This window comes from Ornithorhynchus anatinus, chromosome 12, assembly GCF_004115215.2.
Source record: "Ornithorhynchus anatinus isolate Pmale09 chromosome 12, mOrnAna1.pri.v4, whole genome shotgun sequence".
NCBI classification, from domain to species: Eukaryota; Metazoa; Chordata; class Mammalia; order Monotremata; family Ornithorhynchidae; genus Ornithorhynchus; species Ornithorhynchus anatinus.
The window spans coordinates 15,008,676-15,028,389 of NC_041739.1; the positions used below are offsets into that span (position 1 = coordinate 15,008,676).

General features: G+C 36.3%; 1 protein-coding gene across 2 annotated transcripts in view; it reads left to right on the plus strand.

Moving 5' to 3' along the window:
* FSTL5 (follistatin like 5) overlaps window positions 1-19,714 on the plus strand; it is a 520,766-nt gene that overhangs the window by 242,252 nt on the left and 258,800 nt on the right. For both annotated transcript variants that reach the window (XM_029077167.2, XM_029077169.2), the window contains exon 5: window positions 8,497-8,693. In XM_029077167.2, coding sequence (XP_028933000.1) covers window positions 8,497-8,693 — 197 coding nt within the window. The remainder of the gene's footprint in view (window positions 1-8,496; window positions 8,694-19,714) is intronic.

Sequence of the window (19,714 nt, forward strand, 5' to 3'; positions counted from 1 at the left end):
TTAGTGACATTATGGTGAGAGGACAGGCCTGGAAAGAGGCAGAAGCCCTGAAATCAGTCTGTCATTAGGTTTCCCAAGATAGATTTAGAGAAGATCAGTGGTATGGTATACTGATGGATTATTAAGTATATAGCACCCAAATATGAAATGCAAAAAATGCCCTAAACCAATAGTTGGCCCTAAATGGAGAAAATTGAAAAATAACCTGTTAAAAAATCAGGGAATAACTGATCAGTGTTGGTTTCATCTCTGCTTGGGATAGGATAGGACATGGGGCCCAGTGGCGAGGAAGTAGTGACTTGAGACAGGAAGACAGTGCAAAACCAGAAATTGCAGAAGGGAGATTTGCGGGCTGAGGAAGATAAAGATGACAAAAAGGAGGAAGACAACAATGAGGATATGTTCAGGCCATTCAATCATTCAATAGTATTTATTGAGCGCTTACTATGTGCAGAGCACTGTACTAAGCGAATGTACAATTCGGCAACAGATAAAGACAATCCCTGCCCATTGACGGCCTTACAGTCTACGGGTTTACAGGCCATCCCTTCCCTATTATGAAGTCTCTCCCATTAATTTGCCCCATTCTTCAACAGTGTAGGAAGTTGCAGATGTTCCAGTATAATAATAATGATAGTTGTGTATTTTTGTTAAGTGCTTACTATGTTCCAGACACTGATCTAAGCACAAGGGTAGATACAAGATAATTGGGTTGGACACAGGTCTCACACAGGCTCTAATTCTACAGACTCTACCAGAACATTCACTTCCTATCTGTCCCAGTTTTCTCCAAAGAGCTCATTGGTGAAAAATGAAACATTTGTCATTTTAACATGTGAAGAGACACAGCAGTCTCTGCCAAGATTTGGCCGATTGTTATACTTTCCACAGAGTAGAATCAATACCATGGAAATGAAAGAGCACTATGAAAGATATTCAAAAATCTAGAAAGACATATCTATAAAAGCATTGACTTAGAGATCACCAATTCTAACATTTTTAAATGATATTTAGAAAGAAAATCATATTTGTACAAATTCAATAGCTGAAACTTTAAAAAAAAATTCAATCTCTTGGAAACCTGCTGAAGATGTGTTCAAATACCACCAACCAAAATAATTCTCATTTATGCTGAGAACTAGGGACAGTTTTGACGATTAATATTTTTTTTCTTAGAAAGTGAAGTTTAGAGGTTATGTAGCAAGTCTGCTTGTTACTTGAACTACTTTTCTCAGCCCTAAAAATAGGTGGTTCTGATTCTTCCTGAGCACAGACTGTAGACTGCACTTTAAAGAACATTAAGGATTGCTGACTTGAGAATCCTTTGTGTATTTGCATTGGAGATGTTGTCTCATCACATTGGGATGGGTTTGAGAATCGGCGTGGTGAGAGGGAGAGACCGGAATCAGGAAAGCTAAACCATGTAAAATTTATTCTCCTTGGCAAATTGAACTTTCCTTTCAGGAGGAGTACACTCATTTAGCGTATTCACATGTGGCTAATTGAACTTCCCTCTTGGGAAGAATACACTGATTTTAGTTTGGCACCCTGCGTCCACTCAAACTCAAACCTCTCGGGAGGAATTCACCTAGGCATTACTTGCACATGGTGAAGAACCTATCCCCCCTCCATGAGCACTTCCCACTGAGGAGGAATTCACTTGTGTGTTAAATGCATGGCAAAACACCCTAACCTCCAGCCCTATAAATGCTCAGGGGGACATTCACCTGTCTTGTCCCATGGCTTCTCATTTGGTGGAGACAGAGCAGGCATCCCACACTCAGGCAGAGTTTTCACACAGCCTGCTCCGTGAGTCTCAATCCCCTGCAGAGAATGTTGGAGGTGGTTGATATTTGTCACCTGTTCATCTAAGCAGTTCAGTTCAGGAAGTTTCTGCTTGTCTAATCTCCATTCACTCCTGACCCTTATTTGGTTGTCATGGGGACAAGGGACACCTCCCGCATTCCCGAGCTGGGATATCTAGTGATTTCATTTGCTAATTGAACCACCCACAAGACCCCAAGAGATAATATTTGACCCTGAGAAAGTGGGTGCCTCGGTTCACCTTGGAACAGATGTGAAGGGAATTATGTTCCTCTGAACACTGTCCCAGGGCTGCCATGCAGAAAATAAAAGATAATGGTGATTGCATTTATTTAGCCCTTACTACGTAATAACCACTGTGCTACATTCAAAATAACCACACTGGATGTGGTTCATGTGCCACATAAGATTAACAATCTAAAGTGGAGTGACAATAAGTGTTTTATTCCCACTTCACAGATAGGAAAACTGAAATACAGAAAGTTTGCAACTTTCCAAAGATCACTCAGCAGACCAGTGGCGGTGTGAGGCCTAGAACCCAAACCTCCTCACTTCCAAGTCTATGCTTTTCCCAGCCGGTTGGGCTGCCAGCCAGAACTACCTCCTGCCACAGCACTGAGAGGTATCCAGATGTATGGAAGCGTTGTCATTGCTCCATGTAAGATTTTTTTCCACACTGCTCAGCTCAGAATCTCATCTTTTGTGTGTGTCTTTGAGAAGGGTAGAGCAGTTGGTAGCTGGTTGCGTTAGTGACCCTAAACTTGAGGAGAAATCCAGGAGCAAAACACAAGATTTCTCTGCTGTCTGTGTCCTGAGGGCATAGTGATTACTGAGAGGAAAATAAGGGTGAATAAACTGTAGCTAAGGAAGTAACACAATTTTGTTTTTTTCCTACTTAGGGTAATACCTAAAAAGCAATGAAGAAGAAATCAAGATCAGACCAATGTTTCATTGATTTCATTGATCTAAGTTTTACACAGAGACAGGATATTCAGAAAAGTCAATCCAAAGTTTCATTTTAGGATTAATGGAGAATTCATGCAGAAGTGAATGCTTTCCTGTTCATAATAAATATTAGCTAGTGATTTTTTATTTTTGGCTCTTTGGATTTTGTTTGCTTTAGAAATTGTTATTCCAGTAAAAATCTAAACAGAGTTATTCTTTTGTTACTAAATGGTATTTTGCTGAGATCGATGCAATTTCTCCCTCCTGCCCTAAAAAAGGGGGAAGAGTGAAAAAAAACTGTTTCCCATTTGTGAAAATAAGTAATCTCACCCAGAAGGTTATTCTGTGTCCTTTTCATTGCAAGCCTTGCAGGAAATTCATGAATCCATAGAGAGAAATTCCATCTAAACTATATACTCAAAACATAAAGATTGGTGACCTTACATATGCCTTCTTGTCATCAAAACTTTTCATACACTCTTCAGTAAAAATTCCTCTCCCACAGCTTCAAGCCATGTGCTATTAACAATAGCAACGTTGTCTTCAGAAAAGTGAAAAATGAGATGAAAAGGGCAAATTGTAGCCCCCCAAATTAATGCTTTAATAGGATCTTTTAAAAGTTTCCTTTGCACTGAAATAAATGTCCAGCAAATGGGTAACAACTTCTATTATTTTTTTCTAGTTCATAATATTATCATCCATATGTGTTTAGAAGGAAAATGTCAGAATGAGTTTATATTATTTATATATTTATGATACTATAATGTATAATTTATGTATTATAAATTGAATGTCAAAATTTCATGTCCAAATTTACAAATATGTTTTATATTACAAAGAATGTAATTTAGAAAACACAAATTTGCCTAATCTAAAATTATACTAGTTCCATATGAATATCAAAAGCCCTGGAGTGTGAACTTTATATAGTCAGTATATTTTTTATTCAGAACTTATCTAGGAACTGAGCAAATATGAAAGTTAAAGGTAAAATAACTTCATCTTTTCAAAACTTTTTTATTTATTCATATGGAAGGAGATGATGCATTAATCAGTAAATACTGAGTTTAAGATTAAAAAAAAGTTGAAGATATAAAACAGAAAGATAACCTTCTTTTTGAAATAACAATTGGGAATTTAGTAGGAATTTGTGTTTTTCAGTTGTCAAATTTCCAGTGACTTCCAACTCTGCAGATTGTCAACTGGGCTAAATTCCAGAATACAAGAGGAGTGTGAAGGAAGAAATGTGATATTTCTCTGAAATAGAAGAAAAAAAAAGGCATTAGATTTGAGTATACTAAAAAACAACAAAAAAAAAGCAAATGCCCATAGATTTGATTGCCATCTATATGAGCAAATAATAGTTTTCTGTTAATATAAAGTGAATCATATTATAAATAAATTACTTTCATCCATCAGGCAGATTTCAAAAACATCAAATATCATGCCTGAGTGACAGATATATTTCAGCTTTGTGAAAAGAATGTAGAAAAATTGGATTGTGTATTCTTCCAAAATAACAAACACTCTATTTTTAATGGAATTAGGAGAGTAAGGTTTAGGGCATAAATACTGTTGTTAAACATATTCAGTGAAGTAATGGATGTATTTACAGTCAAACTAGATAAATTTTGACAGTTTTTGGACAAGTCCCTAACACAGAAGATTTTTCATATATTCTCATGGTCATGATTGGAATAGTAAATCAAATTCGGCTTTGTGTGCATCAAAAAGGCTGCTGCCAAAAAGGAATGACAACAATTACTTTGACTATCTAGTATCTTGGAAAATAAGTTAACACTTCTTTATTTCCTAAAACAACGATCATAGTTCAGGAATGGATTGAGGGAAGATTAACTGCTTTGTTTATCATGTTTAAATTATTTGTAGCTGGGTTGTCAGAGATAAGCCTTTATGATTACTTAGAAAACAAAACTTAATTTCTGATCTGCTTAACCATTATCCACCATGTTTTCTAAAGTAGTTCTCCCCTTAAGAATAGGGTAGCTATTTTTTCCTATGTAGATTAACAATGGTCACATATAGTAATCATCAAGTCCCTCAAACACTGAAATATAGAATTGAATTATTATTGTTAATTGAAAATATTAAAGATCCATTTAGATGTGGTAATCAAAGGAAAAAGAAACTCTTAAGAATTAACCCCAGTAGAAGATGAATGATGAATGCTTGATTTGGCTAATTTATTTGAATTCACTTGGTAAATGTTGACAAGCTGGTCCATTTTTGGTTTTCTTCTTTCTTTCTGTGCTTTCAGGACCCCTGTTTTTGTTTTGCTTGGGAAACAAATTGCAAACTATGTCGAGAAAGTTGAAAAATGGCAAGAAGAGTCAAAGGATACATAGACCGTTTAGAGTAGATAATTAGTATTTTCAGAATTGGAGATGGGTATTTACTATTGGACTATTCCATCATGTGAAATTATATGAAATAGTACTTACTATTGCATGTTCTCATTCTCTCTTGTTCTTTCCTCATCTTTTTCTTTACCAGTATTTTTTTTCCCTTTTTCATTTTACCGTCCTCCCTCTTGCTCACCATCCATATCTCCGTCTTTTTTCTCTTTCCTCTTCTCTTTTTCATTCCTATTTTAGTATCTGCATCCCCTATTAGATCTCTGAGAGAAAGTATCATGCCTATTAATTCTATTGTACTTTCCCAATCACTTAGTGTGGAGTTCCAAACGGAGGAGGTACACAAAAGAAAACATTGATCATAAGAATAGTATGCATTAAAGTTGTATTCTGGCAATGACTTGTTTCCAGTAAGAAATATTCATCCCAGACTTTTAAAAACACTTGAGGACGATATGGAATTTGGAGGGCTGAAAATAATTTCAAAATTTCCAAAGTTGCTGACTTTGTTTAGCTCCTTTTTATTCACATAGAATAAAATCTATGTGGCAAGTGTTTCATCAGTAGTATTACTCCCTTATGACATTTGAAACGATGGAAATAGTGAAGTGTTCTACATCACAGCCTCCTGTTGGTATAAAGTAATACTGAAGTCTCCCCTCATTTCCCACCCTATTTGCCCCTCCTCTGCATCAACTATGCAAATGAGTTTAAACATCTTAAGCATTTAGATACACTCCTCATCCCAGCCCCACAGAACTTATTTATATACCCTCATTCTCTGCCATTTCTCCTTTCTGTAACTTATTTTAATGTTTTTCTCTCCCAGTAGACTGTAAGCTCCTTGTGGGCAGGTCACACATTTGCACAGTTAGCATTTATAATAAATACTATTGTTTGATCGAGGCTACCTTGTTTAATTCAGGACATTAATTCTAAAATGAACAATAGCCAAATTTTAGTTGGTATCTGAGAGGTCTTTTTTGGAATAACAAAACTGATTGATAGAATTGCTAAACAGGAATATTAGGCCTTGGTCCTGAGTTCAGTCCTAAGAAAATCTAACAGTGGATTAGACTGAATGGGTTAAAGATGAGAAATAGCAGTTACCTAAAACAATTTCGGGCTCTGCAGAATGTAAAGAAGAAATTCCCTAGAAAAAATTCTTCATAAAACATTTTTTTAAAAAAACAAATCTTTTAGGTATTTGTTAATAGGAATATTGGTGTTAAATTTCTAAATAAATGTTGATTCTATCACCGACAGTGACAATATTGATAGTTCATTACATAAACATGTTAAATTGACAGTGGAAGAATTAGGATGGATGAGTGAAATAAAATAGTTTTGTCTTTTTTTTTAAGGAGGACTCTACAGAGGGTAGCAGGTAGATATCCCTCTCTAGAGTTCTCCCATTTTTTAAAAAAAGAGTCTTATTGCTTTCATAAGTCATATGAAAGACAATAAATCAATTAATGGATTTGAGTAACAAAGCACTGTACTTAATACCTTGGAATAACAGAAGGAATCTATTCCTTGCCCTCAGTGAGTTTACAATCTAATGGTAATACCAACAACAATCTAATAGACAAATATTTTTAAGTATACATTTTTATTTTTCTCATTTCCATTTTTAGTTTCAAAATACATGAAACTATCAAACTTTAAACATTTACCACAAAACATCTGATGTGATATTCTATAGACTCTCCACACACACCGAGGGGCTTACAAAGGCTACTTGAAAGAAGCCATGATCTGTGCCCCAAGCAAAGGGAAACATTTCATTTCTGTATATAAACGAAGACTGCATGCATGTCTGAAAGCATGAATGAATTGACTGTGCACTGTGAGAAAAAAGTGAATCTCCTCCACATTTTCAACAGATGCACAGTGCTGGGAAGGGAGAGAAGTGGAGTCAAGATGGTGAAGTCAACCAAGAATTAGAATTCAGAGCTACTATATTTTCAATTTATCATTTGGCCTGCAACATCAGATTCTCGTGAACTGTTTAACTTATATTTAAATTCCCATTCTGTGTTGATTTAATAAAATAAAGGACAAAAGCTCTCTTAACTAAATAATAATAACAAAGCTCCAAATGTAAAATCTTCCATTTTTCCTGGCCACCTGCTCTGTAACACAGTACATTTAAAGAAAAGAGCACCTTTAAAAAATAATAATAAAAAAAACCTTTATAAGAGCTCTCTAAATTGGCCCTGCTATCTGTTCTACAGAAGTAATGGCCAAGCATGGGGCCTCCATTATCTAAGGAGCTGTTTTCTTAGCCTCGGGTGTTCTAAAAGTCACAAATCCAACATGCAGTATTATGACTGGAAAGAGTGTTCACCTAGATTATAGACTTGGAGATCCTAATTCCTCCCTAAGAATAGCCAGTATTTACAAATTATGAAATTTTTGTTGTTGCTCACATCTTCCAGGGTGCAACAGCAAAGGTTTTCTAATATTCAAATATGGCTTACATTTGAAGTGATTTTTTTTCCTTACATTCAAATCCAAAGGATTACTGTCTCACTAACAAGTACTAGTGGTATTATATACCCCATCTTAAAAAAAAGGAAGGGTTAAATCAGTGTTTGCATAAAACCATCTTTGTAGATTTCTACAATTTTCAATATTTCATTTTCATGCAATTATGTTAAATTATTTTGTTGTTTTGCTTAAAAATAAATAGGTGTTAAAATACTCTACTGATCATATTTCCATAAAATCATTTGAACTTTCTAATGACTCTCACTATGGCTTGTCATGAATGGCATAAAGTAAGTTTTTCTATAATAATTTCTACCCTTTCATTTTCCTCCCTTGGTGGGAGTTAACCTTTTTAGTAGAAAAGTCTGAGATTTTTATGAGAACTCATTGTTAATATACTTTCTACTCTTTGAAATCAAACTGCATTATAAACTGCATTCTTTATGTAATGTATTATTTTATATTATATTTATTCTCAGTGTTGAAATAGCTGTTCTATTATATTGCACAGTTTATAAAGACAGTTTACTGAGAATTGTGTCCATATGAAGCTTCTTGAGAACTCTAAATTTTCTTATTCTTGAATGGCCTTGAAGGGAAAATATCAAAATACCCAGACTAGGCTTAAGGTATGCCAAGATTATCCATTATTATTAGGCTGGAGCAAAATAGCCCAAAAGAATAGATTTGAAAAATTGTCCTTTGTGGAATGAACTCTTCCAGAAGTTATGCAGAGGCCAATAGTAAGCCAGTCTCTCCAAATAACATGATATTATGTAGTTAGTAAAATATATATATATATATGTCTGTGTCTACATATTTTAAATCTTAGTAAATTGTTGGTTGTTTTTTTTAACAGGGGACAAATGCAAAACTACTGAATACAGCAAAATTAAAAGCATGCTCTTGGATCTACAAAAGCTGAAGTATTTTACACCACAAAATGAAAATCCTTTTGAAGAGCAAATACCTCTGAAGAAGACACTGGTGGATCAGATGTTCAAATATTTTGATGCTGATAACAATGGACTTGTGGATATTAATGAACTGACTCAGGTAGGTGTTAGTCTTACTTTAGCTTAACTAGAGTAATAATAATAATTATGGTACTTTTACACACTATTTTCCAAGAACTATTATAAGCTAGGGGTAGATACAAGCTAATCAGGTTGGACACAGCCCCTCCCTGTACCACATGGGGCTCAAACTCTTAATCCCCATTTACAGATGAGGTAACTGAGGCCCGGAGATGTTCAGTGACTTGGGCTAGGTCATACAGCAGACATGTGGCAGAGCCGAGATTGAACGCAGGTCCTTCCGACTCCTAGGCCAGTGCTCTATCCACTAAGACACATTGCTTCTCACAATTATATTTTAGAAGGGATAAAGAAGGAGCTGGAAGATACATCTTTGTATCCTATAGATCTTGGGGGTGGTTATGCAACTTTTCTTAAGAAAATGAATTTGCCTCCTTGAGCTGCTATAAAAAGAGTTGGCCTATATTTTCTCAAATGGTTAGGACAAGTTTTCAACGTTTTTAATAATGGTGAAATTTAATTGAATTTTAAAAATAACTGTATTTCAAAGTAAACTATATTCACAATGTTAGACCTTAGGCTGTGAAGTTATTTTCCTATTTGTGTCATATTTTAAATATATTAATCAGCTTTCTGTTGGTTGTTTACTTCCTTAAGGAAATGTATAACAGCTGTAACCTTTCAGTTGGAGAACATTAATTTTCTATTTTTGCTAAACTGTGTTATGCACACCTAAATGAGAGTGGTTAAGCAAAAGGCAGGACAGATGATTATCTCAATCAATTGGTTGTCAAGCACATTAGAAGTTTATGGACATCATATCCAAATCATTCAATTTAACTATACATGACAGTCAATCTGTCACCAAATCCTACCTTTTCCACCTTCACAATATCCTCTTCGTCTAATTGCTACCACGTTAATACAGTAACTCATCCTATGCCCCCTAGATTACTGCATCAGCCTCCTGCTGACCTTTCCACCTCCTGTCTCTCCCCACTCCAGTCCACACTTCAATCCACCACCTGGATCATCTTTCTACAAAAAGTTCAGTCCATGTCACGCCCTCCTTAAAAATCTCCAGTGGTTGCCCATCCACCTCTGTATTAAACAAAAACTCCTCACCATTGGCTTTAAAGCTGTCCATCATCTTGTTCCCTCCTACTTCACATCACTTCACTCTTCTACAATCCAGCCAGCACACTTTGCCCCTCAAGTGCTATATTTCTCACTGTGCTCCGATCTTGCTCGTCTTGGTACCGACCCATGGCCCACATCCTGCCTCTGGCCTGAATCGCCCTCCTTCCTCAAATCCGACAGTAATTACTCTACCCCTTTTCATGGTCTTATCGAATGCACATCTCCTCCAAGAGGCCTTCACAGACTAAGTCCCACTTTTTCGCATCTCCCAATTCCTTCTGTGTCGCACTGACTTACTCCCTTTGCTCTTAATATCCTCCTCACAGACCCACAGCACTTACCTATAAATCTCTAATTTTATTTGTGTTATCTGTGTCCCTTCCTCCTCTCTAGACTGTGAGTTTGTCTGGGCAGGGAATGTCACTGTTGTTGTTTTGTACTTTTCCAAGCACTTAGTACAGTGCTGTGCACACAGTAAGCGCTTAATAAATATGATTCGATGATTCAATAATGGTTGACAGCTAATAGTGAATATTTTTAAATGATCTAGATTTGATGAATTTGCTAGTTATTTTTCTCAAAAGTTGTACGCTCTTGTCTGTTTTCTTTCTCTCTCTGAAAACCACCTTTTCCTCTACTGGCACTTTCATTTCTCTGAGTATAATTAACATGATTCAGTGTTGAAAAATGTAGGTCATCAAATAATCCTGCAGTCGATTTCTGAATATTTTGGGATTAGGAGGAAATAGGCAGGAGACAGACACCCACAACATTCATATCTGGAGTAAACATAACACTCTTTTCCTCTTTCTCTAAAGGAAGCAAATTGGGGTAGGGGTGACAGAGAAATTGGGAGAAAGGAAATGTGGGCTTAATCAGGGAAGACCTCTTGGAGGAGATGTACCTTAAATAAGACTTTGAAGGTGGGGAGGTTAATTTTTTGTTGAATAGGAAGAGGGAAGGGGTTCCAGGTCAGAGGCAGATCATGGGCAAGAATCTGGAGCTGAGAAAGAGATTGATATACAGGAAGTAGGTTGGCTAAATGTGCAAGGTAGATTGTAGTAGGAGAGTGGTGAAGTAGGAGGGGGAAAAGTGATTGAGTTCTTTTCAATGAACGGAGATGAATTTCTGTTTATACTTGCCCAAGCACTTGGCTCAGTGTCTGCACATAGTAAGTGATGAAAAAATAACATTGATCATGAAGCACGGCCTGAGAAACAGAGTTGCAGACACACTACACTAGTGCAGATCAATCAGGCAAGGGTTGGCTTTCCTGGAGATGAGATTTCAGGAAGTTGGCATACTAAGATATAGACTCTAGAACAATGACAAGCCCTGAAAGTGGCCAGTGAATGAGTTGTCAAGGAATCATCTTTATAGGTTCACAGTGGGAAATGAAATGTCAGTCATACCTCAATCTTTTCAACAACAGCACATGCATAGATGGAATCTAAGCTTCAACAGCATAATTGCCACATAAAGAAGATAGATTATATATATATATGGATGATAACAACTTGCTTTTAAACTGTCCCCTGCCATTTCTCCAATGCTTCCATGATTGGAGGTACAAATTTATTCACTAAAGTGATGTTGTATTGCTACTATTATTTTAAAGGGTTAATGCACAGCTGCAATCAAGGAGGAGCATAGACATGGTAGAATCAAATTGTAAGGAAGCCTTGTAAATGATCAAAAAATCAATCAGTGGTATTTATTGAGTTCTTAGATAATCATCTAAAAGATGTCTTAACTTTACCTAGGAATAGTATTTTCAAGTAAGGTTTCATCCTAACTCATAACAAACTGAAGCATATTCAGTCCTCATACCCCCATGAATCTAGTCCTGCCCCCAGCTACCAATATAGAATACATTAGATTTACAGTTACAATGAAATAAAAATGCATTTTGGCAGTATGGAGGGAGAAATGCCATTAGAAGTCAGTTGGGCTCTTGTGTTAGAGTATAATCTATGAAATATATTATGTTACATATAAAACTCCTCTGCCTATGTTTCTCAATCCCAAGATGACCAGCCAAAAATATTCCCACTCAAACAAACATCCTAAAATTCTGAAGTCCTTCCAAATGCCAGGAAGCAGGTAACAATATAAAAGGGTTTCCGTGGACACCCTTATAATCATAATAATAATGACTAATTTTATATAGCCCCTCTCTTCCCGAAAGCTTTCACATTTTTTTATTTTCTCAACATTCTTATGAGATAAATAAAAGCCACACATAGCATTATCACAATTTTACAGATCAAGAAACTGAAGTTTAGAATGATTAAGTAACTTGTCTAATGATGCAAAGCCGGCCAGTGGCAGAAATGGGATTAGAACCCCAGTTTTCCATCTCTTAGACCCCAAATCTTTTCATTACATCATTCTGCCTTGCTAGAGTAATTTACCCACTTACAGTTGGAGTATTTTGGGGCATGGACTTAGAGGAACAGATGACTATCGAGAACGTATTGGTATTCACCACACATCCATGTGGTTGCCTTAAATTGGGCTTTTGATCTTCCTGGTTTCTGAAATTAAAGTAATTATTACCACAATCAATAAAAGCATATTGAACATCACTGTATACAGACCACTCTAATAAGTACTTAGTAAAATGCAGTAGATATAAAAGACACTGTAGTGGAATTTCAATTGAATACAAATAGGAAAGATGAAAGGGCATAACCTGACAAATAATCAAGTAAAAATTCAGATGCAAAAACAATTATATAAATCATAAATACAATCAACCGGTCTGTAAAATGTGCACGGTTTTACTGTTGTAGAAAATGTGCATCCATTAGAGTGCTTGGGTATGTGAAAAGAGTGTTAATTATCTAAGGTATAAAGGTACTTAGCATTGGATTTTGGGTGTGCTTGGGCTTGTTCATAGCAGTAATCTATTTATATTTCTGTCTGTCTCCCTCTGTAAACTGTGAGCTCCTTGTAGGCAGGGAATGTGTCTAAAGAAGTTGGTGTTACATTGTACTCCCCAAAACACTTAGTACAGTGCTCTGCACACAGTAATAGCTCAATAAATACGACTGATTCCTAACTTCTTCCCATTTGAAAGCATTGATTTCCTACCATCTGCTAATGAGCCACATCCTACGGGAGGAATCTGATTCCTTTGATTTCTAATTCTTTTGAAGCATCTGCTAACTATATAGTGGGCAATTTGCATTATTAACATATGCATGCCTGTTCCAATTTACCAGATAAGGCAGAGGGAAGGAGTCCCCATCTTGGTGGCTATGAAGAGGTAAAAGTCTAGGGAGGATATTAACCACTTGCTTTGAAACTGTCCCTTGCCATTTGTCCAACGCTTCCATGATAAGAGGTGAAAATTTATTCACTGAAGTGATGTATTGCTGCAATTATTTTAAAGAGTTAATACACAGACCCAACCAAGGAGGAGCGTAGACGCGGTAGAATCAAACTAAAAGGAAGCCCTATAAATTTATTAATTAATCAATCAGTGGCATTTATTGAGTTCTTACTACATGCGGAAAACTGCACCAACCACTTGTCAATAAAGAAATGTCAAAGATATGAGCTTCTGAGAGTTGCTTATTGAACCAGTGAAATTAGGTGAATTTAATCCACTGGAAAGAATATGAACTGGTGTGGGTGGAAGAATGGAAGGGAAGGGTATTTAAGAATACTTAAATTATGCATTCCACTTTTCGAAAATGACATCTGCTGGTAAAGTTGGGTGAGGAGAGGAGTGAGAAGTTTCGATGAGCAGACTGTTAGACTGTGTATAAGCAAGCATAGTCCTTGGTGTTTCTTTCCTCCCTCTCCTCCCTCCCCACCTAAGGTGAAATGTGTGAATTTCAATCACTCATCTGTGATTGTGTAGAAAATATTCCATTCAGTTTCCATGATTTTATTTAATAACTTTCTTCCTCTTTTACTTAGTGGACTTATATTTGTGGTCTGCCTTATTTATATAGGTAATTGCCCTCCTGTTGCTTATGGCTTTCATGTCTCTGAAGGAAGAGTCAATCCTCAGCTTTTTAACAGCTTCCCCATGTGCTAGTTTCATGAATGTTTAGCATCATTTTGAGCTATGACCCATTTATCAACTGAAGTCCTTCAAATAAAACAATCAGTCTTCTTATCTCACCTCCTTCTCCAGTGTCTACACAGTGCTTTGCACACAGTAAGTGCTCAATAAATATGATCAAATAGCTTCAATCAATCAATGGTATTTACTGAGCACTTACTATGTGTAGAGCCCCGTAGTAAGCACTTGAGAGAGAACAATACCACAAAGTTGGCAGAAAGGTTCCTACCCCATAATGAATTTACTGTCTAGAATACAAAATTTTCAGCCTAATGCCAAAGGGCAAAGACAGGGAAGAGGAAGAGTGGAATGTTCTGCGATCTCCACTCTTATCCCACCCACAGTGGCCTCTCTGTCCCCCTCCTCTGACTCAACTCATCCCGGAGCCTGCCTCTGCCTTCCTTGTGTCTGTGTTGTGGCCTCACAATACTTGGGGAACTGGTTATGTCAGGGTATTAACTTTTTAAGATAATTAAACAGTATATTACAACATCACTTTGGAGATTGGAATTCTAACTTCCAGTAGTGTAAGACTTACTACACCTGGAAGCATGGTAGAAATAGAAAGGATTCTTATAGTGCATTTTTGGAACATGTTTTGTGCAAGAGTGTGTCTTCCAAAAGTGTATTAAGTCCTATCCATAGAGATGTGAATGGAGGTAAGAATAATGGCCAATCCAAAGCATGATGAAAACTTACATTGTTATTACATTGATTGTAGCTATACGAACAATGGCTAAGGGGGCTGAGGGACTGAGTGAGGAAGGAACCTTTTTTAAGCACGAGAGCGGTAGAATATTTTGTTTTCACATCCATCTAAATGTCTTTCCTGTGCCTACCAGGAAAAGGTTTGCATATGCTTCTGTCCATATAATAGGATACTTGTAAGAGTTAATTTTTAAAAATTCCTTATACACTTCAAGGAATAAACACAACCAAAAGTTCAGGAACCAAAATAAATTAGGTTAGGTCTAGTGAAAATCAGGCAGAGTGCCTTTTGCAATGTGATGTGGGGTATTTTAGGAGCTGTTGGGAAATGATTCACTTTCCTTCCCAAAGGCGGTGAAGGGGATATGGATGTTCAGGGATAGAGGAAAATGAAAATGCTTTTCAGTACCACCCCACACAGCCTGAATAATTTCAAGGCTATGTTGCCAAATGCTTTACTGGAAACATTGAGGCATCCAACCCCATTTGATATATCTAGATATCTATAGATATATATCATATAATTAACTGCCAATCATTTTACACACATTTATAAATATGTATGTTATATAATTGTTATATATATATATATATGTCCTATAAAAATGCTACCAGATTCTAATTATCTAAAATTATCTAATTATCTAAAATTATTAAGGGTCATCTATACCTATGTTAAGAAATTTAATCTCCATTAAGGTGCATTAAATGAAAAATGGCTTTGTGTCATTGAGAGTACAGGGTTGCTACTTCATTTGGGAGAGTTTGCTTTTCCTAATTTTCCCTTTCCATAACTGGGAAAAGAAAGATGTTATTATTTTAATGAAATTCTGGGCAATTTGCAAAGCAAGTATGGTGACATGTAGGGATTGAGGAGTGCAGAATTCTCAGATGAGAGTTCCTATTTCAGTTAGGTGAAACTAATTGAGTTGGGGATATTTAGGACCACATTTGAAATCTGGAAGAGGAGTGGAGTATGTGGGCTGGGATGTAGAAGGAGAGAAGGGAGGTGAGGTAAGAGGGGGCAAGGTGATGGAGAGCTTTGAAGCTGTCTAGCCTTGGTTTGAGTCAAGGCTTTGAAAGACTCATTTTCTTTATAAGTAATGACCCCAAAAAAGTTGCAGTGTAAATCACCTGCTTAAAGATCCATGTAACAAACTGATGGAGAAGGGTGGGAATTGTATTAGGATTTGGAATGGCATGGCTCTCTTTTTTAATAAATGTGTTCTTCAGTTCAGAAAAATGCAAATTGTCTTGAACATGTCTTCCAAATATCACCCTCCCTCAAGAAGACAACACTTTTCAATTCTTTCTGTATCTAAGAGTGGGAATCATTAAGAACACTGAATTTTCTAATTGTATAATAATTCAGAGATGACTGGTTATTACAGTGAATTGAAAATTAATTAACAACCTCAATCATTGTTTAATTAAGATGGATGAATTTGAAGCACCAGTATTTGATGTGAAATATAATTATTCAAGATTTAAAATTTAAAGAAATGCAATGTCTACAGTACTTCAAATATTCAATATAGGGGATGCTGATTGTAGTTATTTTTATCACCTGAAAAGGAACCTACTGTCTATTGGTAGAATAGTGCAGAGTTTTGTCAATCATCTAGTATTTTGACACAAGTATACAATTTAATTTCACATTCTTGTTGAAGTGTCATGGTCTAGAATACACACAGAGCTATTTCATTTATGACATTTGAACATAGTTTAAAATTTGAATCAGAAGAAAGTGCTATCTACTGTAGTTCTAAGGAATAGTGACTTTGGAGATAATTGTAGAGCGAGTGTCAACTAGTTTTTGGAGTAAACATTTAATTCTTCAGTGATTTGTTGCATGTCTACTGGGTACAGTGTGCTATACAGGCAGGGATTGTGTCTGCTAAGTCTATATACTCTCCCAAACACTTAGTACATTGTTAGACACAGGGCTTACCCATTAAATTCTATTGATAGATTGACTGATATACTTGAAAGAGTATACCAGAAGCAAAAAACATGATTTCTGATCTTAAGAAATTTTTAATCACATCTTTATTTTTCCAGACAATACACAGATATGTCTTTCAAGCTCATTTAATAATGAACTGAACATGTTTTGGTTTCCCTGAATGGCACTATCTAATTGCTTCTCAAGCAACCAAGATTACTGAGTTTATAAAGGAGAAGCACTTTACCATGTGGGGAAATTTGTCATGTCATTTATTCACCTTATTTTTAGGTATATGTTTGTATGTTTAGATAATTTCTATTACCTAATTAAAACTAAGAGAATTGTATTTCAAGTATCCAAATTCATCTGAAGGGCTGTGACTGAATGATTTCAAGAGTAAAAAATGCATTTAATCTCCCCTCCCCTACAGTCTCATTTTTCTTCCTGCCTTAGGAAATTTCTACATGGTTATCCCAGGGTTACTTCAGGTTCAACAGAGCTAAAAATAAACTTATCTTCACCCTCAAATCCTCCCTTCCATCAAACCTTCCTATGAGAGTTATCACTCAAGTCTGTAACTGACATTATCCAAGATTTATTTGGTTTCTAAATCCTGTCACCTTTGTCTTGTCAGAACTTCCCAAATTTGCCCTTTCCTTTCCATCCATTGGCAATCACATTGGATGCAGAAACTTATTATATCCCAGCTTTATTACTCCAACAGCCTTCTGATAATTATAATAATTCTGGTATTTTGTTAAAGCTGTATGCCAGGCAGATGAAGAAACTGAGGCACAGAGAAGTAAAGTGACTTGCCCAGGTCACACAGCAGACAAGTGGTGGAGCCAGGACTAGAACTCAAGTCCTCCCGACTCCCAGGCCTATGCTGTATCACCTAGGCCATTTTCATCACATACATTACACAGAATACTGTTGCAGAATTAAGGAATGCTCTTTTTATGGCATTTGCTAAATGCTTACTATATGTCAAGCACTGCTCTAAGGCCCCATACTTTTTTGACTAGGTCACTGCTTCCCTGTTCTGTGTACCTATTTATTATTTATTTTAATGTCACGGGCCCATTCTGTAACTCCTTATGGGCAGGGAACATGTCTACCAACTCTTCTGTATCATATTCTCTCACTTAGTACTGCACAAAGGAAATAATGCTATTTGTTGATTAATCGGGAGAATGAGAACAAGATCAGAAGAAATTCTAAATGTGAACAATATGCTTTTAAAGATCATTTTAATCTTCATACAACATTGAATTTGAATAAAATTTCCAATGTGATCATTTCTAATACCCTTTAAAAATCACCACTTTATTATGAATTTAAAATTCCTTACATTTTCTCCTGTTAAACATCTTGCCATCTTCTTTAAAGACAAGCTGAAGATTATCACTTCCCTAATTCCCCCCCTTCCCCTGGATGTGTCATCACAAAAACAATTAACTGACCACTGACAACATAATGTGTGGTTGAATTCACTTGATGGTATGTATCAATGTCCAATATACATAGGGCACTTGGAATAAATACAGTATCTGAACACTATCTCTGCTCTCACAGAACTTACAGTCTAGGGGAATTGTGGACCTAAAACTCACTCATGTCTGCTAACTCTGTAATATTGTATTCTCCCAAGAACATAGTACACTGCTCTGCACACAGTAAATGTTCAATGTATATGGTTGATTGAAGTGACCAATATTTTTCCCGATTTATAAGGATGAGATAAACTATGGCCAAATTCTCTCCAGAAGTTATTCTGCATCATGTCACCTAGCTATGCTGGGCTTTCTCTTCTCTCTATTTATGTCCTTTCCTTCTGGATTCGGCCCAAATTAACTTCCTACCTATGCTGCTTATCCATTTCTCACTCTTACATCTTCCTTCTATCCACTCCCCCTTCTATTTGTGGGCATACTATATAGATTTAAATGAATTGACAACTGAATTATTATAAAATTGTTTTACATAATCACAGCAGGGGAAATCTTTCGCTATTGAAGTGGTTTAGCAAAAAAGTGAAAATTGCTCAGAACCATTTTATAACCCCTTTCACTTTTCCCAGTATTGTTTTTAATTAAGTAAATAAAATACCAGAGTTGTCCACTTTTTTGTTCCTAGACTAGTGGAGCAGTGTGTCTGTTGCCTTGTCTTGCTCTTCATCAGAGAGTAAAGAGTCATCTCAATCCTCGTTTATGAAAATTGCTTAGCCTGTGAAATCAGTGTCATGGTGACTTTGACATCACTATACGTAAAAGTGTTGTGTTTTCCCTTGACAGTTATGCCTGGAAATCTCTGTCTCTGCTTCTCAAACTCCACTGCCACTCTTTCACCTTTCTGTTCCTCTGAATCTACCCATGCAGTTTTTTAAATTGTCCCTCCATTTCTCCATCCTTCTCGTGCATCCGGACAAATCGATATTCCCAGTCCTACAATAATTCTGGGACTCCCTCTCCCCTTTCCTGCTGAGCATTGCTTTTTGCATTATTTTTTTGACTTCTTTCATGGCTGGGCTGTCTCTTTACCTGTTTAAAGCCCCCAACACCAAGTTCAGATGTGGGAGGCCAGGCCAGGGTAGGGTGAGGAAAGGAGAAGAAATTGACAGTCACCTCTGAAACCTCCTCCCTTGCTGGGCCAAACACAGAAGCTCAAAAAGGGAAAGAAACTCTGCCCAGGAAAGAAACAGGTAAAAAATATTCTAAATGCAATTTTAGGTAGGAAGAAAGACTGTGGGAATGTGGGATGAATTGGAAGGCATGTGTGTGTAGGAATGAACAGGAAAATAATTTCAGAAGTTGCAATAGAAGAGGGGAAAAGTTTCAAATGGTGAGAGAGAGTCTAGGGATCCTAGCAGTAGTAGGAGTAGTTAAGAATGATATACATCTTTGATTTATGATCAAGTAAGAATTAGTTGCCCTATGTAGAATCCCTTTGTGATTTACTTTTCTGCTGTATTTATCTACTGGGCATCTAATTAATGTGGATTTTTTTTCTTTACCTCTCCTATTAGCAGACGTGACTTTAATTGTGTAATTCATCTGAAATTTGATCATTTCGTAACTGAAAAGACTTCCTTGAAATCCTTCTATTTTGGAACAACTATCTGTAGATAGCAATTATAGCAGAATGGATTATGCCGACTAATGGGAAG